At 44.1% G+C, this 22,193-nt stretch overlaps 1 protein-coding gene across 1 annotated transcript in view; it reads right to left on the minus strand.

Moving 5' to 3' along the window:
• Positions 1–1,086: 1,086 nt before the first annotated feature.
• chrd (chordin) overlaps positions 1,087–22,193 on the minus strand; it is a 44,079-nt gene continuing 22,972 nt past the window's right edge. The window contains exons 2-22 of the mRNA XM_034293991.1: positions 20,843–21,050; positions 19,487–19,590; positions 19,110–19,236; positions 15,287–15,433; positions 14,937–15,054; positions 14,716–14,803; positions 13,204–13,345; positions 12,958–13,095; positions 12,706–12,788; positions 11,473–11,620; positions 8,223–8,329; positions 7,808–8,087; positions 6,263–6,504; positions 5,814–5,927; positions 4,971–5,162; positions 4,359–4,452; positions 4,183–4,239; positions 3,743–3,846; positions 3,327–3,584; positions 2,753–2,846; positions 1,087–2,602 (exon numbers count right to left, since the gene is read on the minus strand). Coding sequence (XP_034149882.1) covers positions 2,532–2,602; positions 2,753–2,846; positions 3,327–3,584; positions 3,743–3,846; positions 4,183–4,239; positions 4,359–4,452; positions 4,971–5,162; positions 5,814–5,927; positions 6,263–6,504; positions 7,808–8,087; positions 8,223–8,329; positions 11,473–11,620; positions 12,706–12,788; positions 12,958–13,095; positions 13,204–13,345; positions 14,716–14,803; positions 14,937–15,054; positions 15,287–15,433; positions 19,110–19,236; positions 19,487–19,590; positions 20,843–21,050 — 2,916 coding nt within the window. The 3' untranslated portion in view covers positions 1,087–2,531. The remainder of the gene's footprint in view (positions 2,603–2,752; positions 2,847–3,326; positions 3,585–3,742; positions 3,847–4,182; positions 4,240–4,358; positions 4,453–4,970; positions 5,163–5,813; positions 5,928–6,262; positions 6,505–7,807; positions 8,088–8,222; positions 8,330–11,472; positions 11,621–12,705; positions 12,789–12,957; positions 13,096–13,203; positions 13,346–14,715; positions 14,804–14,936; positions 15,055–15,286; positions 15,434–19,109; positions 19,237–19,486; positions 19,591–20,842; positions 21,051–22,193) is intronic.

A 22,193-nucleotide genomic window follows, 5' to 3' on the forward strand; every position in this document is an offset into this window, starting at 1 on the left:
AAAAGCAGTGCCATCGGATGGAGGGAGAGAGCGGTGGAGAGGAGTGGAGAGCCACGTCTGTTTGTCACATTTCCCTCATTCCTCAAGTCCAGCTGGACAGAACGAGAAAGGAGGGAGAAGGAAAGAAAATAGACAGATCAGAGGGGAAAAGACCAAGAATGAGAGTACAAGAGGACAGAGAATGGCCTTTCATCTCCATCAGTGTCCATATGTGCAAACGTACATGCTTTGCCACACAGACCCTCTTGTAGATTGAATTTCTCATTTGTTGTCTGTCTTTATTGCGTATTCTTCTTTTTACTGTGTGTCAATTCATTTGTTGTCTGTCTTTATTGCGTATTATTTCTTTTTGTGTTTCAATTCATTTGTTGTCTCTCTTTATTGTGTATTATTTTTCTACTGTGTGTCAATTCATTTGTTGTCTGTCTTTATTTTGTACTATGTTTCTACAGTGTCAATTCATTTGTTGTCAGTCTTTATTATGTATTATTTTTCTACAGTGTGTCAATTCATTTGTTGTCAGTCTTTATTATGTATTATTTTTCTACAGTGTGTCAATTCATTTGTTGTCTGTCTATATTGTGTATTATTTTTCTACAGTGTGTCAAGTCATTTGTTGTCAGTCTTTATTATGTATTATTTTTCTACTGTGTGTCAATTCATTTGTTGTCTGTCTATATTGTGTATTATTTTTCTACAGTGTGTCAATTCATTTTGATACTGCACACGCTGAATTTGTATTGTCAGTGATCCTTGAAGAGCATGCTCTATATGTACAATGAAATAATGCAACCATCTATTCATGCCAATAAAATCCTTGAATTTAATTGAGAATAAAGTTATAGAAACAAGAGAGGTAGATAGAGTGAAAAAGAAGACAAAATGAGTATGACTGTATTGTGCTTCAGAAATAAGTTTTGAAATGTTATTCCAATAAAGCAAATTTAAATTGAATTGAAAAGCAATGTTAAGAGAAGACAAGTGGAACCAATTCAAACGGATATTGAAAGAGTGGAGAAAATAAATGAAAGACAGAGATGACGATATGGCAAAATACTTTCTTAAGAACATTCTTTTATTTTTTCCTCACACGTTCAATAAATACAAAATACAAACAAGATTCATAATAACATCAACACTAATACAACTTATTATAAAATAATACATATTACCAAAATAAAGAACAGCCAACCAGATAGAGGTGCAATAGATGACTGGTACCAGACAGAGAGCTGGACATGAAGCCAAAATTAGTGTCTCTGTAAAGTTTGATCGTGTCCACCAGTTTATGTGAAGTTATTTTCAAGTCTCCTCAACAAGCGATTGAAACAGATTCTAGGATGTGATGTGCTTTTGCCAGTGCAATGTTCTGCCACACTGACTGGACAGCTTGAAAGGAAATACGTGTGGTGCTGGTTTATGAGATAGTCACTGATGCACAGCCTAGGTTTTGTGTGTGTGTGTGTGTTTCCATCTAGCCACCCAGTAAGTTTATTGCATGGTATGTTTGCATCTCTGTTTAGCAAGGCTTTTTACCACTGGAAAACTCAAACACACACTTAGGGCAGAACTTCAAAAAGTCCTGTCAATCATATCTATCAGTAAACACCATCAAATCTTTGAAAAATATACACACAAACACACACACAAACATTTATATCTGAATTTCAGAAATAAATCCAGTCAAATCAATCAGTACAAACCATGTACAATGAAACTCAATCTGACATGCAACACATTAATTTTAACAACAAAACAACAAATAGTGTCTGGTGTGTGTTTGTGTGTGTGTATATGTGTGTATGTGTCTGTAGACCTTGTACAGTATACTGCTATTTGAAAGGGCAAGCATTATCAAGAGGAAGCAAAGAAGAAAAAAGCATAACTAAAGTCAAAAGAGAGCTGTAACAGTTCTGGTTGGTCCACTTCATATCTGGTTTGGTTCCATTATTTTAGTTAGTCTTTGTGGACTGTCTGGTCTCAGGCCCTCCAAGACACCTGGAGGTTCCTCTTCCTCTGCATTTCCTTGTTCATTACAATCCAGAGGCTGATTTAGGGCTTGTTTAGACTACGCAACATTTCCCGAGACATAGTGAAGAAGACTCGGGACGCTAGATTGTTTTGTTGTGTAAACTTGCACATATCGATAGCTCGAGACATCACCTTCTGGAGTTTTGCAATTGGGAAGATTATTTTGGTACTGTTTCAGGTTTCTGTGCTGCGAAAACGCATTTTTCTTGATTTTCTTGCGACTGACAACCGCGTGTGGCACGTGGTGGGCACGTGGTGGTGTAAATTCTAACTCTATGGAAATTATTATGCAAACTACGATAAATCTATCTAGCCTTTTATTCTCTCTCTCATAATGTAAACAGGCCCGAAGTTGTGGGTATGGGAGGGTCAAGGGTTATATCGTCCAGGTTTTCAGGGTGTTAGGTGACCCAGTGTGCAGGTCCAGGCCAGCCCATGAGGGGTAGGTAGGTAGGTAGGTAGGTAGGTAGGGAAGGTCGTTTTGTGGTGGGGTTCTCAGCTCAGTGTGGGGGTCTCCAGCTCTTCTTCTTTTCCAGACCTTTGATCAACTCTTCCTCTTCCTCTTTGGAGTCTGAAAAACAGTCCATTCAATATGACTCAATCCATCCTTACATTCGTCATCACTGTTTGATAGCATGTCCTCTGGATGGAAAGCAAGTCTCGCTGTTTCAGTCATGGATCCTGAGATGTTTCTGTGTGTGTGCGTGTGTTTTCGTCTTACCTTGGCACTCGGGACAGCAGTGGCCTTCTCTCCGGATGATGTTACTGCAGGTCAGGATTGGACATTGCTTCCTCTGACACTTGGTCACACCATGCTGGAGAGAGACACAGAGAGAAAGAGAGAGTGAGAGAAAGAAGGTGTGACAGGTGGAGGTACATTAGGCATGCACCTGAGATGTGAAACCATAAAATGCTCTAAACTCCAAATCCCAGTGACCCCCCCCACCCCCCCCATAACCCTGGAATGTCCCCCCCAAGGGCTGAGGGCCACCCAAATCCCCCATCCCCCGTAACCCTGGAATGTCCCCCCAAACCCATCCTCCCCGATTCACTACAGCTATGGAGCTCAATCCAGTCTGGAGCAATCCTACTAGCCACACTCTGTCCCTGCAAATATGTGTCTAGCACAGTGGCACGGGGGGAAGAATCATCCTGGGTTTTTCCTCAAGGTTTCCTCCAAAAAAAGGGAGTACTTCCTTTACGTTTTCTCTTTTGGGTTTGGGCCTGAAGCTTCGCCTCAGGGGTTCAGTTCCTAAACCACTGTACGCGCGGTAATATGGGACAGTGATACTCACGTCACACCAGCAGGTGATGCACTTCATCTCCCCCACCAGAGGCACGCGGGGGTGCCAGTTGTCGCTGTTCTGGTAGTAGTTCTTCCCGAACTTGCAGTGGCGCGTCCCATCAGCCTGCATCATATCGGCGTGCTCCGCGGGGGGGCTGTGGTCACCCGGGCACTCTTTGCAGCAGTCCGAGGGGCTACGGCGTACTGGACGACTACATTTCAGGGCTGGACACGTTACCTTCTCACAGTGTACCTCGCCAGTCGCCCCCTAAAGGAGTGGAGGAGGAAGGACAACATGAAAAATGAGCCACACTCACGTTTCGATCTAGGAAGCTGCGGGACAAGTAAAACACATGGGTATACAATCATGTTAGCATCACTTTAGCTTCCGCATTCTGGCTATGAAGGACTATTCTAGAAGCCCACCTTGCAGGTGCAGACAGCACACTTGATGTAGCCAAACGGGGGGACAAATGGATGCCACGTCGTCCCAGGGGCATGCATTTTCTGGTCCCCCTCAAAGTAACAACCTGAGGAGTAGAGGAAATAGAGAACACTGTTGGCACTGGGAAAAAACGTATCTGTTGGCACCAAGACAGTCAAGTGTGTTTGGTAGGGTATATAGCACCAGCTCAACAGCAACAGGTTAAGACAGCCTGCTAAAGTCCTTCCAAACCCTTGTCAAAGGCATAAGCCTTTTAGTGGTCTGAGAGGGTTGGATTTAGGACTATCTGAACGGCTTAGAGGAGACCGGCACCTACCTCTCCACACACTCAAAAATAAATTCAGACAGATGGAGAGACAGATGGGACAGATGGAGAGAGAGGAGAGACAGAGAGATAGAGAAAGGGACAGAGATAGAGTACCTTCTGGATGCTCGTCTAGCCTCTCTGGAGCCTTCACGTCCTTGGGTTCTTTTCTCTCTGAAAGACACAAGGTGGAAGGGGAATATATCATAACTAAGACAGGGTTACTGTCCAGAATATGTCCTCTGGAGAACAGGTAAAACAAACACCACACCTATACACGCACACACACTCACCATCACACACGGGACAGCACCTGTCCTCTGGCTGGATAGTCCGTGAGCAGGTGAGAACCGGACAGATGATTGGGTCACAGATCACTGTGCGCTTCTACAATAAGGAGAAAGGGAAGGATGGATGGGGAGGAGAGAAATGGACAAAAACAAGTTCTTTGAAAAATGGCTTCTTGCCCAGGACAGAAATCTATGGCTGGATTTTCATTGTCATGAGAAGTCAACTTCACCCTAGAAATTCATTCAGGGGGAACGCCCCATCAAGTCCATTCCAATTCTCAGGGATTAAGTTAAGATTGTCCTGCCCTCCACCCTCGCTTTCACTCGATGCTCAGCAAGTACATGGCGGTACACTCGTCAGTCTGAAATTGCCTACAATTCAACGGGATCGCTGATGTCGCCGTGGCACTTGAGAATGACGGGCTAATGAAATACTGGCGTGTGGGTTCCATTCCATGCAAAAAAAAGTTGAGCTTGACTTCTATCAAGAGTGAATTACGGACATTGTCCGTCAGAGACTGGAAATCAACTGAGGGAGTGAAGGGGGCTTCATGGCCCTTATTTGTCCTGTTGAAATCCAGCCTGTGGCTCCTCCTAGCATTCAGACATTCCTACCTGACAGCTGCAGGTGAAACAGTTGTTGTAGTTCGGGGTCCATCGTGACCCGTGGGCGTAGTGTTGACCCTCAAAGAAACAGGTGTGGGGGTCTTTCTTCAACTCCTCAGGGTCACGTATAAACATGGCATCGAACTCCGTCTCGTCCACCTCACTCCTGGTCCCGAACTCACAGTTATTAGGCACATGGACCTGTAGGAAGAACGAGGGATGGGAGGGATGTCAGAGAGAGGGGGGCGGGTGTGAGCATTCGCGAGGAACCAGTGGGGAGGGAGGGACGGGGCAGTGAGTTCATTCGTCCTCAACGGAGCTTCACTCCAACGGCTCCGCGGCAGACGACTGTTCACATGTCAGTCCTGTTTGCTTTTAACAACAGAGGACACTGACGCTGTCTATGTGGGTGATCTGTAGCTTTTTATTTCCCACTTTCCTTTCCTCTATTCGTATCATCTAAGTGGACTCCTCAACCTGGCCACCTGCAGAGAGCTTGGCGTTCTGCAGTGTGTGTCCTTTTAAACGTTCAGAACACCTCTCTGAAAACCCAAGACCACCTGCCAGTGAGAGAGTGTTTGTGTGGCAAATCTTACACGAGCAGGCACTCACACACACACACAGACACAGACACAGACACACACACAGCTGGCTACAGACGTGGAGCTTCACCTCTCTCATCCCTCCACCTCTATCTTAAATACGTCCCAATAATACATGAAACAAACCCAACAGTGAACCTACGGCTGAATGGTGGTGTGGATGAGGCTGACATTCGCAGTGTGTCATGGCTGTGTGAGCAGTTCAGCGGTTAAGTCACTCAGTAACAATCACTGAGGGGTTCCTACTCACCCTTCCACGTATCTCTCCTCGGGGGTTGACCTTGGTGCTGACCTGGATGAAGGCTGTGCCTCTGTCCAGGTGACGGAGCAGCTCTGCACTGATGTCCTTCAACACACCCTGGGCCTGAACACAGACAGACACGGTTAGAGTGGTAACATCTAGAAATCACTGTTCAGCCCCCAGACATCGTGATCAACTACAGGCAGGATCCAACCATGCTGAACCCACACACATCTTCACTGCTCCACACATCTTCACTGCTCCACACATCAGCACAACTCCACACATTTGAAAACCAACCTGTTTAAAGAGTACATAAAATAACTCTACAGCCACACCCTCTGTTGTGTTCATGAATGCTTGCTCTGTTTATATTGAACAATTGTTGTCTTTTTTTCAGCCCTGGCTTTTGCCGAAAACTTTTGCTGACTTTTGCTCTCGTGTCCCTCGATGCTTACCTGCGCGCCATAGAAACCGGTCAGCAGTCTCTTGTGATTGATGCTGGTCTCGTCCAGCTCTCCGATCTCGGCCAATCCGTGAAGGTGTGCGCTGACTGTGAGGTCATCCGCTTTGCTGAGGCCTGCCACCACAATCTCATAGTGGAGATGGCAGCGTTCGTCCACTGACACCCAGGCGTGGCCCCCAGCACCAGTCCGGACCGGGGGGGACACAAACTGGCCAGCCAGAGGGACAGGGATCTCTGGCACAGGAGAGGGGAGAGATAGGGTTAACCATGAATAATAAGGAGAGATAGGGTTAACTAAGAATAATAAGGAGAGAGATGGGGTTAACTATGAATAATAAGGAGAGATAGGGTTAACCATGAATAATAAGGAGAGAGATAGGGTTAACCATGAATAATAAGGAGAGATAGGGTTAACTAAGAATAATAAGGAGAGAGATAGGGTTAACCATGAATAATAAGGAGAGAGATAGGGTTAACCATGAATAATAAGGAGAGATAGGGTTAACTAAGAATAATAAGGAGAGAGATAGGGTTAACCATGAATAATAAGGAGAGATAGGGCTAACTATGAATAATAAGAAGAGAGATATGGTTAAAGGAGAGAGATAGGGTTAACCATTAATAATAAGGAGAGAGATAGGGTTAACCATTAATTAATAAGGAGAGAGATAGGGTTAACCATGAATAATAAGAAGAGAGATAGGGTTAACTATGAATAATAAGGAGAGAGATGGGGTTAACTAAGAATAATAAGGAGAGAAATGGGATTAACCTTGAATAATAAGGAGAGAGATGGGATTAACCTTGAATAATAAGGAGAGAGATAGGGTTAACTGAGAATAATAAGGAGATAGATGGGGTTAACTATGAATTATAAGGAGAGAGATAGGGTTAACTATGAATAATAAGGAGAGAGATAGGGTTAACCATGAATAATAAGGAGAGATAGGGTTAACTAAGAATAATAAGGAGAGAGATAGGGTTAACCATGAATAATAAGGAGAGAGATAGGGTTAACCATGAATAATAAGGAGATAGATAGGGTTAACCATGAATAATAAGGAGAGATAGGGTTAACTATGAATAATAAGGAGAGAGATATGGTTAACCATTAATAATAAGGAGAGAGATAGGGTTAACCATTAATAATAAGGAGAGAGATAGGGTTAACCTTGAATAATAAGGAGAGAGATGGGGTTAACCATGAATAATAAGAAGAGAGATAGGGTTAACTAAGAATAATAAGGAGAGAGATGGGTTTAACTAAGAATAATAAGGAGAGAAATGGGATTAACCTTGAATAATAAGGAGAGAGATGGGATTAACCTTGAATAATAAGGAGAGAGATAGGGTTAACTGAGAATACTAAGGAGAGAGATGGGGTTAACTATGAATAATAAGGAGAGAGATAGGGTAAACTATGAATAACAAGTCTGCCGAGTTATCTAGAGAATAATCATTAACTGGAGTATTTCTTTCCCACAAACATGGTAATTTCATGTCTAGTTTCTGCTTTGGTCTGAGGTTGGTGTCTCACCATGTCTGGGAGCCTCCAGGCCGCTGTAGAACAAAGCTTTGATTTGTCCGCGCAGCTCCCCGTCCTGGCTGTGTGCAGTGGCCACGTTGACGAACAGCTCGTTCTGAAGCAGCATGTGGATGTGGCGCGCCTCCAGCCGACTCCAGCTCCCCACAGCCCGCCCACTGGGCCCGTGGAACTCCGGGGTCAGGTCGTACAGCACTGAGCGCTTGCTGCGCCGCCGAGGCTTCACCTCGATGGTCAACCCCACCACCTCGCTGGATACGCCTACGACCTGGACCTGGGGAACCACACATGACATGGGTTGGTTTGGTGGTTCTGTACCCTATCATTTGATTTGGGTCGGTAAAGGTACACAGTTACGTTTGATTTGGCTCATTCGGTTGCATTTGATTCAGTCAATGATTGCACCCACCTGGTAGTCTAGGGTGCCGTTGTCATGGAGATTGAAGACCGCTGACCCCATGCCACCGGTCTTTCCAGGACTCAGAGCATCACCACTGGACATGACGCTCTGGATGGCTGAAGGGGAGAGGGAGAAAGATAGCAGAAAACCTTCAGTGACACTGGACATTTCACTGATATCAAAACACTGGACATTTCACTGATATCAAAACACTGGACATTTCACTGATATCAAAACACTGGCCACTTCACTGATATCAAAACACTGGCCACTTCACTGATATCAAAACACTGGCCACTTCACTGATATCAAAACACTGGCAAATTCACTGATATCAAACCACTGGCCACTTCACTGATATCAAACCACTGGCCACTTCACTGATATCAAAATACTGGCCAATTCACTGATATCAAAACACTGGCCATTTCACTGATTTCAAAATCCTGGCCACTTCATTGATATCAAAACACTGGCCACTTCACTGATTTCGAAACCCTGGCCACTTCACGGATAACAAAGTGCTGATATGATGATGAGGCAGCTCTTGCATGCAAGATGAGGTAATGTTTTCTATCCTGTTATAATTCACCATATTGGTCTGCAGAGCCAAACAGGAAGGTGTAGGAGGGCCAGAACACATTCTCTCACGTCTTTTGCTGTAGAAATACACACACAAACACGACAACCTGTCCACATATTTGAGGGTATCTGTGTCCTCTGAAAAAGTGAACATTCCTGCTGAAGCTGGGTACCCCTAAACACACCCTAACCCAAAGCTAACACTGAGGATGAGGTCACCCTGTTGAACACAAAGGGCCTTGGAAGACAGACAACTACAGACGAAAGGGGAGAGAGCAACGCTGAGAAAGGTTGAGTGGGAAATGCAGAAGAGGAAGAGGTTGAAGAGAGAGAGAAAGAGATGGAGAGAATGATGAGAGATGGTGAGAAGAATGTAGATAGACGGAGAATTGAGAGAGAGATGTAAGGAGAGAGGGAAATGAGTGTGTTGGGTTTGAATTCTTCACACATAACGTCAAGCAGTTAATCATGGAGCTGGATCACCAGTGTGGAGACTGAGGTCCAACAGACTGTGACCTTGGCAGCGCCATGTGTGTGAGTGTGTATGTGCATGCGTGCGTGCGTGTGAGTGAGTGAAAAAGACAATTTGTGCATGTGTGTATGAGGAGGATTTTAAGTAAATAAGAATATTTACAGTTGCATGAAGGGCAAGTATGTGCTGAACTGTCTCAGACTTTGTCTATGATATTCCTATTCTCACACCCACACCCATGCAAACACATACACACGAACACACAGCAGTTCTGCTAATCCTGAGAAATTGTTAAGGATAACATATCACCATTGGCCCCATCACAACGTATCACAGTAGCAGGAGCGTTTCACTTTCAAATACATACAAATGGAGGTTGTCTTAATGGTGTGACCCACAGCTTAATGGATCTATAAAATGATACTTTCTCTATCCATCTCTGTGAACATACATTAGTACTTTCTCTATCCATCTCTGTGAACATACATTATTAGTATTTTCTTTATCCATCTCTGTGAACATACATTATTAGTATTTTCTCTATCCATCTCTGTGAAAGTGACGTTACCCCATACGAGCCTTTGCACCCATTTCCTTTAAAAACTAGTCTGTCATAATACTGCTGTTCTATTTTCATCAAAAAATCCCGTACTGTTTTTTTCCCCCCAATTCTTTCATCCATTCTTTCCTAAAATGTTGATCCTAAAATGGGTTTCAATAATTGTTAGACTTTAGTATGAATTGTATACAGACATTTATAATAACAAATTCTATATTTTATAATTAAATCACAGAAAATGTAATTGAAATTGTATTTTTATTTATTTTTTATTTACCCTGAGGCCCCAAGTCCCTGTGTGTGCAGTTCGAAACTTTTTCAATTAATAATTTAGGCTCTATGCGGTATTCTCACACTGGTTGATTAGTCTTTAAAATCATATCCCTTAAGAACATTTACCAAGGTAGTACTATGGTACTATACTGTTAATCATGAATATGTACCTTGGTTTTATTGAAGTGTGATGTTACCACTATGGTTCTGCCATTGTACCTATATATATATATCAATATTTTATAGTTGCCATGAAGCTTTAGTAGTATAATAAGATACTACTAAATATGCACAGAGCTCTGTACATATGTATTTATACATTTTTTAATTAACTGTTTTGATTTTGATGTGTTATTACTTATTAATCAACTATTTCGATTCTAATGTGTTATTGCTTTTTAAATCAACCGTTTTGATTTTAACATGTTATTGCTTTTTAAATCAACGGTTTTGATTTTAACATTATTGCTTTTTAAATCAACTGTTTTGATGTGTTATTGAATACGTCTGGTGTGTTTTCAGCCAAGGATGAGCAGCATGACTGACAGGTTAACTCTTTTTGGCTTGGCCAGTCATTTTCTGTTTAAAAAATGCCTCTGGACAAAATACAAGATTTAATGTATTCACTTGGCTGCCAGTTACTGATCTTGAGAACGTGTTTTGAGGAGTTGCCTGAAGTGTGAGAGGAATATGGGATAGAGGATTATAGCATTGCTGAGGCGGAGGGCTCATATTGAGGACAACTGGCTAATAACATTATTCTGAACTTTCTACTGAGCTGGGGTCTCTGGCGGCTGAGGTCTATGCATCATTCAAGTGGGTTTCACAAAGACTAGCAGAGAAGTCCAGCAGCTGTCAGACTAAGGCTGTTTCCCAGACTTGCCCTCAACCATTCAGACTCCATCCCCCTCATCTACCATCCTCGGACCTCCTCTCTCTGCCTAAGCAATGAACCAACCCTAAACATAGAAAGTGGAGAGCAGCCATGATGCCATAAGTGAAGGACATGTTATGTGTCTCCCTCCAGCTGGGTGCAAAAGATAGCTGCTACGTTCACTCAGACATTAAGGAATTACTATCTTAGATAAAAGAGGGGAGTGGACAGGGCTTTATGTATTTGAGTCTGAGTCCTGCGGAGAATGTGACAAGGCTAGCATGTCTCCCGTGGAACGCCAAACAGTGGGGCTTGAACGACCAAAGGGATGGAGGAAAGAAGGGCGGCTATTTTTAGGAGAATGATTTTTTGAAAACAGCCATGGAAGAACAGAAGGGCAACAAGTGAAGTGAAAGGTAAGACAGATGCCGTCCACGTCTGTCTTTGGCCTTGTTTGAGGTGTGTGATAAAATGAGAGCATGAGGGGTGTGGCACTTACTGTCACATGACTTCCTGCCAGTGATGAAGCCAGAGATGTGTCGCGGATCCTGGCCCACGGTCTCCACAGTGATCTCCAGCTGTCCCTTTGACAACCAGAAGAGCTCCCGACTGTTCAGGTCCATCAGCACTTCTGCAAAGTCTGGGTCCTACAGGTAGACCGTTGGGGGAACGGTGATGCAATGTCAGAACAACCAACTCACAAACAAACAAGGACCATAACAGAGACTTACATTCTAATCCAACACACATGCAGAAGCTGAAACCAACACATCATGTCACTATAAGACATTCACAGCAACCCATACAAATACACACATGCACACACTTAAACACATAACGTCACTACAGCACCTAATGGAAAATATGCCATATTACATTAGGCCAAACGTCTCACACATTGTGTCCCATTAATATCCTTACAAAAGGCAGAATGTTAGATAGACAGAGATTGGACAGAACGCTGAAAAATGTTGTACTAATATGACAGCTGAACAGTTTGACCGTGGTGAATACATTTAACTTTTATGACCTTGGGCCCCATTTCAATATAAATATCTGTGTACTATAAATCCCGGGACAGGCTTTAGCCAAAAGAAAATGGAAGAGGGAGGGATGGGGTGGGGGTGGGGGGGGGGGTGGGGGGGGGGAGGCAGTGGGTGGAGGGATGGAGAAACGTGGACAGTAATAAATATGATTGGAGCAAAAAGAATGGTAATACATTAGTTGCAGGATAAGGAGAACAAAAGAAAAAGAACAATTATTCTAAACGTGTGTCATTCTATGTGTGTGTGTGTGTGTGTGTGTGTGTGAGAGAGAGAGAGAGAAAAAGGCCCATAAACTCAAATTCACATAATTCCCAACAGATCAAACAGACCCCCCTTTCATCCCTCCTTCTCCTCCATCTCTCTATCCCTCCCCAAATCCTTCCCTCTCTCGTCCTCTTTTCTTGATCCTACACACCACTAACCACGGACATGTGTGAGGAGCGTGCATGCCGTCCCTCCCTCCCTCCCTCCATTCTGTCCTTTCTCTCCTTTCACCTCTCCATCCTCCCCTGTCCATCATTCTCCCGTCTCTGCTGTTCTCCCACCACATCTGCCTGGGCGGGTGAGTGTCACAGAACTCATCCGTTCCCCCCTACTCCTCCGTAATGGTCTGTCCCAGACGTGTGTTTTCCCCCTAATGCTTAAGATGTGTGTCTGTGCTCGCGCCCGCGGTTTCAATGACTTACATGTGCAGTGATGTTGGCACGGATCTCTCTCAGGACGTGTTGGCGGTACTGCAGTCGTACCCTGATGGGCACCAGGGGAGTGTCTGGAGGGACGAAACGAAGCACACAGAACCAGATTCAAGTCCATGTTGTTATGCTCCACGTCTTGTAAATCACCCCGGGCGACGGGAATGGACGGTCATTACAGCAGACGTCCCTGTAACCCTGCTGAAAAGCCTGGGGCATTTAAATGGGGACCTCCCCCTTCCTCACCACTCTCACTGGGTTCAATCAGTCCCTGCAGAATGAGGATGAAGTGCAGATTGTTCTCCGTGTCACTCAGAGTCAGCATGGCGATGCCTCCCATCCCGGAATGCTCCTTTTCCGAGATCAGGGTGGAACTGAACGTCTCTGTGGGGTACGCGTATGACACTCACGTTACAAACGCACGGCATACAGTAACACAACGTCCACTGTATTTGTTGCTATCCCTGAGGTGAACGGCGCGCACACACACACCTGCGAACAACGCTCTGTGTTTGATGATCTTTCCCTCGATCTCCTCCTGTTTCCCAGCGACAGTGGTCATGGTAAGACGAAGTTGTTCTGCCTGTAGTTGTCGTATGTGTGATTTAGGAAGATTCTTCCACACGCCACAGATCTGAAACCCCCACATACAAGCAGGTGAGCCACAATTGCATGTAAAACTAATTCGCCAAGATTGGGGTCTAAGACTGCTTTTTTTTTACACACTGCAAATCGATTTAAAAAATGGAATCTCCAAATGCTGCGTTATTTCTCTGTGACACACACTCGTCAGGCTCTTTCTCTGTGGAAGAAATTAGCCTGACGAGACTCTGGACTCCATCTCAGCCCCAGGCCACAAACAATGAACCCCCGAATGAGAGAGGAAGACGTGTGGCGACAGACAACCACATACCTTACAGTCCGGGGTAATCTCCCCTTTTAATTATGAATGCGCGCCGTCCTCTGTGCGCGGGTGATGTCACGCGCTAAAAATCCTCCATCCAGATGATCTGTGCCAGCGATCCCGCCCACCCCCCCCCCACCCCCAACCCCCCAGCCCCTCCGGCCATCCCAGGGTGGTTTTGCTAAGGTCCCCTCCAACTCGACATTGGATAGGGGCATTTGTCTAAAAATAATAAGGCAATTCGTCTAGGCCTATATTTAGGGATACAGACATAAGTCGACAGAATGTGATGATGTCACGTGTGCACTTTGGCTTTAGGCGGGAAATTGTGCTGTAGGTCTCAGTCACACACACACACACACACACAGCTCTCTTCTTAAATAAACTCGACCCTCCCTTTCTCATACTCCGTCTCTCTCTGTGTTTACTCTGTGTAAGGCTTCTAAACTGACTGTGGCAGTTCCTTGTGCCTCTCAGTCCAACAAACGCACCCCCCCCCACTTGACCAAAGAAAAATCCACTGTTTATTGCACAAAGCTTAATGTTTGTGAGCTGGCTATCCATGAGAGTGTGCAAGCCTGTTTGTATGCGTGTGTGTGTGTGCTTACACAAGGGTGTGTGAGCTAGTGCAATCCCGAGTGTGTGTTTTTGTTGCGTGTGCAAGTGTGCTTGTGTGTGTGTGTGTGTGTGGGTGTACATGGCCCCATGCAGTATTTACAGGAATCCAGACCTGATTACCCAATAAATGTTCTGAGAACAATGAGACAATCCTGTGACAATGCTATATTGGTTAGCCTGTGTGCGTGTGTGTATGTGTGTGTGCGTCTGTGTGTGTGTGTGTGTGGCAGTGCCTGTGTTTATTATTACAGGGTGAATTATGTGGGGGCCAGTGAAAGTTTGACTGGAGAGTCACGGAGAGAGAGCGTTTATCATGGAAGTACTTAATCTTACTAGGGTGAGCACACACACGGACACAGCCACACACATTCACAGACAAATACTTTCTCTTTCTATGCCTGTATTTCTCAAACTCACACACACACACAACTAAAAGAAGTGGAAATGTCAACCTAGGAACATAAAGCTCTCCAGTCTCTTACCATGTCTTTCAGTCCTTTAGGGACCTTGTACTCAAATGCTGTGCTTCCATCTGAATCAAGGAAGACAACTCTGCTGGGACGCGCAAATCTAGCAGAAGAGAGCAAGGAAGGTGGAATGTCAGTTTACCATCAATTGGTATTACAGTGTGTGTGTGTCTGTGTATGTGTCTGTGTGTGCCTGTGTGCGTGTGTCTGTGTGTGTGTCTGTGTGTCTCTGTTACCTCTGGTAAGTGATGGAGAAGGTCAGGCTGGTTCGGGTAAGGGAGAATCGGGCTCGAGCCACACCACTGGACCTGGCTGGCCAGGAGTCTTTAACTCCCGTCAACACTGCAACAAAGTCTAAACAAACAACACACGCAAACATTAAAGAAACCCACAAGCAATGTTACTAGAGTGTTAAAGATGCAAACTGACGATGAAGGAGTGGTTTTCCGTTCACTACGCAAGTAAGATGATATCCGTTCATTTGAATACAGTTCATAGGAGTACGCATTTCCGTATCTGTATGAAGCCAATCCGAGCCGTGCTGCGTGTGCTGGCGTGCGCGAGCTGTTAGTGTGTGCCTGCTCACCAGTGCGGCTCTCCCCAGGGGAAATGTCCTCAGAGCTGAGGTATGAGCGGTCATTGTAGGACTTGTGTAGGTCATCCTCCTTCTCCTTCTCCTGGAAGTACTCGAAGCTGTCAAACACTGCCTCCGCTTGCTTCCTGTCCGCTTCACCTGGAAGAGCACGACAGCGGGTGAGACCTTTAAACAACACCCACAGGTGGCCGTCTGTGTAACATGTTAGGGAATCACCTAACCTGGAACCTAATGTGGAATAGGTGAAACAGAAATATTAGAAGGACACAGAGATGGGGAGATGGGAAATTGTGATCCAGAATTTCGGACAAGAGTTCTTTCAGCCCTCCCTAATTCTGTCTCCCCTTTTCTCTTTTACTCTCTTTCTTTCTCTCTTCCTCCCTGGTTTTCTGTCTCCGGGTGTCTCCTCCAATCCCTCGGTGTAGCACCAACTGGCTTGACCTGGTGCCACGGTAACAAGGTTTGTTTCTTGTGTGAGAAATGGATGAGGGATTGGGAGTGACACTCCTATGCGATCCCAACAATGACCTGCTGTTTCAGCCACCACTATGTGTCCTGATGTCATGACCACATTTCAGACACACACAGAGAAGGAAGGAGGGGTGGGGGAAAGTGAGCCAGACAGAGCTACAGTGAGACACCGATACCAAAAGAGACAGACAGAGAGACAGACAGAGAGACAGACACAGACTCTTACTCACACATACATCATCAGTGAATACTAAAAAACTAAAAGTTTTGTTTAGTTTTTTAAAATGTTTTTAAAGCCGTCCACAGTTTCAATCCCCTCATTCTCATTACCCTGTCCCCCTCATCTCTCCCCCCTACATTCATTCTTATTACCCTGTCCCCCCTCATCTCTCACCCCTACATTCATTCTTATTACCCTGTCCCCCCTCATCTCTCACCCCTACATTCATTCTTATTACCCTGTCCCCCTCATCTCTCCCCCCTACATTCATTCTTATTACCCTGTCCCCCCTCATCTCTCCCCCCCTACATTCATTCTTATTACCCTGTCCCCCTCATCTCTCCCCCCTACATTCATTCTTATTACCCTGTCCCCCTCATCTCTCCCCCCTACATTCATTCTTATTACCCTGTCCCCCTCATCTCTCCCCCCTACATTCATTCTTATTACCCTGTCCCCCCTCATCTCTCCCCCCCTACATTCATTCTTATTACCCTGTCCCCCTCATCTCTCCCCCCTACATTCATTCTTATTACCCTGTCCCCCCTCATCTCTCCCCCCTACATTCAACTACTGAGTATCCTCAGATGCAGCTAAATACTGTATACACACAGGGACAGCGTTTTCCACCACGTGTACAAAAACATTCAAAGCCTTTTAACACTTATACAAACACACAACTTTTCCTAAAAACCCAACCACAACACAGGCAAACACCCTCACAACCTTTCCTGAAAGACACAACCACAACACGCTACCAAGCTTTTCCAAAAATCACCATCACGACCAACACTCTTAACATTTTCCCACATGAACACAAACACACCATGTTGATTCAGTGCCGGGGACCTCTGTCTCAGAGTTGTCCAGTGCTTTACCTTGACTTTCCATTCCATTACCAAAGCAGACAACCTGCTGCATAACTATGGATAAAGTAAGACCTAACCAGCGTGTGACTGAACGTGTTTGTGCGTGCTTGTGTGTGTGTGTTTGGGGGGGGGGGGGGGGGGGGGGTCTTAGTGATTTAGGTTAGAGAGATAGAGAGACAGAAGGAAAGACAGATATTAAGGGAAGAGGGAGAACTACTGAGTGAAATTAAAAAAATAATGGAGGAAAAGAAAGACTATATATGCTGTATACTGTAGAACGTAGTAAGTAACTTAGCAAGGCTAAACTGATCTGAATTGGTTTCCAATCATTTTAGAGTGGGCACAAACTATGAGAGGATTGTCTAAAACCTTTGGACAGACATGACATCACTACAGACATGGCAGCATAATTAAGGCACCAATACTATGATATTAACAAACAAGTGCTTCCTCACATTTGTTTCCCTTATATTTAAGCATCCCTGTCTATACTCATTAGTGGACATTGTGGTTGTTCTTTAGAAGTGAGCTTTTGGACAATAGCGACAAAACCCTTCGTTTTTTTCTGGTCCTGTTCACACTCCCTCAGAAATACTACCCATCACAAGCAGATAAAAGCTTTTGTTTCCCATCCTCCTTACTGACAATTTGCTTTAAGGTAAGTTTAGTAACTGATTTAATATAAAAAATAAAAGAAACATAACAGGACAAATTCGAGAGGGCAAGTGCCTATGGACTTGACACCTCTGATGAATGAGCGTATTTGACAGAGAAGAGTCAAATAAGAGACAGCCTAGCACTGGAGAACAACATTAGGCAGCTCACTGACCTCTATGATAGAGCAGGGTCGGCTGGCAGCAGTGGTTACACAGGAGTGAATAATATGACCACCTGAGAGAGGTAGCTTTCAACTTCCCATTAAAAAGCTCCGCAAGCCTTGTAATTTCAAAACATATATGCTTGTTTCACTGAGCAACTATATTTATTTACTGCCGTCATCCCAAAATGTACTTTTTATAAAACATTTACAAGCAACGTAAAACAGTTCTTCTCTGGAGGAAAAATATTTGACTTATTGCACAATGTCAATTATGTGCCAATGAGCCCCAGGTCATCAAAACCACTCGCTTTCAAAAATGAATTTTCAAACTAAGGTATGATAGTAATTCAGTTCATATATCATTTTTGTGTAAATAGAATGTTACACATAAAGCCCAGAATGGGAGGTAAAAAAGTTCCAGCAATGGCAAGCAATGCCAATTAACCATTACACAGTGGTATCTTTGAACAGGTCTATACCAACAGGTGTAATTAGTCATTAAATAGTGGTACCTTTGGGGCAGGTCTATACTCACAGGTGTAATTAGTCATTAAGTAGTGGTACCTTTAGGGCAGGCCTTTACTGACAGGTGTAATTAGTCATTAAACAGTGGTACCTTTAGGGCAGGCCTTTACTGACAGGTGTAATTAGTCATTAAATAGTGGTACCTTTGGGGCAGGTCTATACTCACAGGTGTAATTAGTCATTAAATAGTGGTACCTTTGGGCAGGTCTATACTGACAGGTTAAATTAGTCGTTAAATGCCCTTTGGGGCAGGTCTATCTTGACAGGTTAAATTAGTCATTAAATAGTGGTACCTTTGGGCAGGTCTATACTGACAGGTTAAATTAGTAATAAATAGTGGTACCTTTGGGCAGGTCTATACTGACAGGTTCAATTTGTCATTAATCAGTGGTACCTTTGGGCAGGTCTATACTGACAGGTGTAATGAGTCATTAAATAGTGGTACCTTTGGGGCAGGTCTATACCGACAGGTGTAATGAGTCATTAAACAGTGGTACCTTGGGGGCAGGTCTATACCGACAGGTGTATTGAGTCATTAAATAGTGGTACCTTTGGGCAGGTCTATACTGACACGTGAAATGAGTCATTAAATAGTGGTACCTTTGGGCAGGTCTATACTGACAGGTGTAATTAGTCATTAAACAGTGGTACCTTGGGGGCAGGTCTATATTGACAGGTGTAATGAGTCATTAAACAGTGGTACCTTTGGGGCAGGTCTATACTGACAGGTGTAATGAGTCATTAAATAGTGGTACCTTTGGGCAGGTCTATACTGACAGGTGTAATGAGTCATTAAACAGTGGTACCTTTGGGCAGGTCTATACTGACAGGTGTAATGAGTCATTAAACAGTGGTACCTTGGGGGCAGGTCTATACTGACAGGTGTAATGAGTCATTAAACAGTGGTACCTTGGGGGCAGGTCTTGCAACACTGTCCCGGGAGCAGCACGGGGTCATCACAGCTGGGCTCAGGACAGTCCTGCTTTATGTTCTTACAGCTCACTTTGCCCAACACCTTCCCCTTACGACCCCTCTGCTGAAAGAAACAGAAAGAAACACCATGTCTTCATCCAAGTTGACTTCTGTACCACTGTACAGTAATGTTACATTGTACCACTCAACACCAATTATACTGGACAGGGGGCACTCAAATCTGATGATGGCGTGGTTAATTTATTAAAATGAGTTGGTCATTATAAAACGAATTTCTTTCCATATATAGAAATAATTGCTGCAATATCCAAAATGTAAATGTTTGCTACTTGTTGTGAAAAGGTGTTTCTTACTGGCTCGCAGTAACACTGAACACAGTGCATGACCCCAAATGGCTCCCCCAGGTCTGGGTGCCACGTGTCCTCCAGCAAAAAGAATCTCCCTCCAAATGAACATCCTGCAACAGACCAGGACAATTCCCAATGACATCAAGGCAATGTACTCAGAGGTGTTCCTTGTGCATTTGGTGACTCTGGGATAAACTTTTCATGATTAAATACTTATGTTGTCATTCATATTCGACCACAAGCCATCGACTGTCCAATATCAATAAATAATTACAGTTAACATAAACGAATGCTTCACATTGCCTGATAATTTCCTTGAGATAGTCAGGTCTATGCACTTGACGATATTATAGGATGTGTACTGGTTAGATGTATTATGTAAAAGATGTATATTCACAAATTGGCGTCAGACAAAGTGACTAAGTGGATTCTGTCCAGTCATGATATTTGACAGATCGATTCTGTGGCTCAGGACATGTATAGTGGATAGACTACATGCCTCATGTGTTACAGGGCTCATGGACGCATCCTGTTTACTTTCAACAGTGCAAGGGGGCCTAGAAACAATATAAAAAAGATCTTACAATATCAAGCAATTTGTGTGGAGAAATACAAATAATGTGCTTTTGGTACCAGGGGCTTTATAACCGAAACTAATTGTTATGTTAGCTTGTGAGTATTTCTAATCAATTGGACACTTAGTCTAATAAAAGTATTGCATTAATTAAAGAAAATGTCTGCATTAAAATTCCCTGTGCAACAAGTGCTGGCGCCACAACTCTCCCCTGCCTAGCTCCATATGGATGTGCGCCATGTGCATTCCTCTGCCCGTTTCAGAGTTGCTTCACACCGCAGTCACCTTGGCACCATCCGGCCCATCACCACGGCCTAGAGCCGAGGCTTCTCGATGCCAAGTTCACTACTGTTGATTCGATATTTTTCCGGTTGCCTTAGCTGCTAACAACCTGGTTTGCATTATTCTTTCATTAAGTGACTGACTATAATTTAAACAGTCCAGTCGCGGAACCCAGACTGGACCAGGTGGTAGTGAGACAGCCCTGCTTGCTGCAATATAAATGATTGCTTGGCACAGCGAGTGGGACATGTCCCCTAACAAAAATCGGTAGTAATGGAACGTTGATTGTGCAGTTTCCAGGATCGAACCAACTTCAATAGTGGCAGTTGTTACACTGCGCTTGTTGTTCCATCATGTCACTCCAGTAGCCAACCATTTTATAAACAAATCAATGTTACAGATTGTGTCCAATATAGGCAAAGAACCCAACGACGAGCTGTTTTTGCCAGCATTTCAAGTTAAGAAAGAAGTAATTATATACAATGCGTATTCATCATTAAACTTACCTGACATTCCCTTGGAAGGTAAAGGCTCCCTTTCTGACTGGATGGGCAGAGCTGGAGACTTCAATCTTGACGCGAGCCCAGAGTGCAGGCATGCGCAGCTCATCACGCACATCAAGACGCTCAGTGCGCTGCGAGTCCGCATCCCGTAGAGGGTTAGCATCCAAAACTCGCAGTGGTTTCTCCTTTTCCCCTTCTCCTTCTGTAAAAACTTTTGCCGTAGTTTTAAGAAAACTTCTCGGGTACTCTAGATACGTTGACTCTACAGTAAAGACAATAATTTAACTTTCCTAAATTATGAATCAGGAATAGGCTAGCATTCAAACTAACATTCAAGTCACCTTGGTCGCCTTGACGTTGTTCCTATTTGGATATAAAGGCTCCAATTTATTCGCGAAAGTAAAAAAGAGGACGCGACAAGGGATGGAAGAGGTTTTCCGAGGGGATGACTGTACTAGCCCTGAATGTCCCGTCCGCGCGGATGCCTTCCCACTTTATAGCCTACTTTCCCTGACACTTGGAGCAGGCATGTGTGTGGCGGTGGGTGGGGGGTGGGTGGGAGGGAGGGGTGGGTTGGGGTGAGAAAGAAAGGGGCAGGGTGGGGGTAGGTGAAAGCAGAGGACGGAAGAGATGAGGGTCAAATAAATCCCAGCATTCCCCATGTTCTACTGATGAAAAATTACATACTGGAGAGAAAGTGGACTCTTCAGGGCTCTTGCCTATAGGGAGGTGTGTGTGTGTGTCTGTATTATGTGGATGTGTGCGTAGTGTTTTTCTAAAACTGTCTCGAGTCCTGACCTAAGTAGAAACAAAACAATGTTGAAATGTGCGTGGTTCTTCAATCTTTGTTGGTTCTGTATCAACTTTTTAGTTAGCACTTTACTTTGGCCAGCTTAAAATATTTTCCATTATTATCAGAACATTTATTTATGGATTACGCAATGTAAATGCAGCGAGATTACGTGCAAGTGGCTTCGTGCATGACTAGAGGAAGAATGAGCTGCGCATCAAATGTATATTGCCGTAGTTCGAACCGTGATTTATTTTAGGAAGTTCACACCAAGGCTCTCTCGGTCAATCTATCTATGGAACAATAATCATCTCTGAGATAGTGCGGGACACCTAGGTCACTATAGAAATAATAGGATGAAAACAGTTGACTATAACTATACGGTAGAATAGGTTTACTACTTCTAATCCATACTGACACTTCTTGTCATATTATTATAGACTAAAACCCATTGTGTGCCTTTATTTCCCGTAGTCCTACATTACAATGAATAATAAAACAAATAAAGTAATTAAACGGGGTTTGGGGGCTAGTCTGGAAATCAGGCGAGCTTGTTTAGAAGAA

This window comes from Esox lucius, chromosome 1 (assembly GCF_011004845.1).
Source record: "Esox lucius isolate fEsoLuc1 chromosome 1, fEsoLuc1.pri, whole genome shotgun sequence".
In the NCBI taxonomy this organism is placed as follows: Eukaryota; Metazoa; Chordata; class Actinopteri; order Esociformes; family Esocidae; genus Esox; species Esox lucius.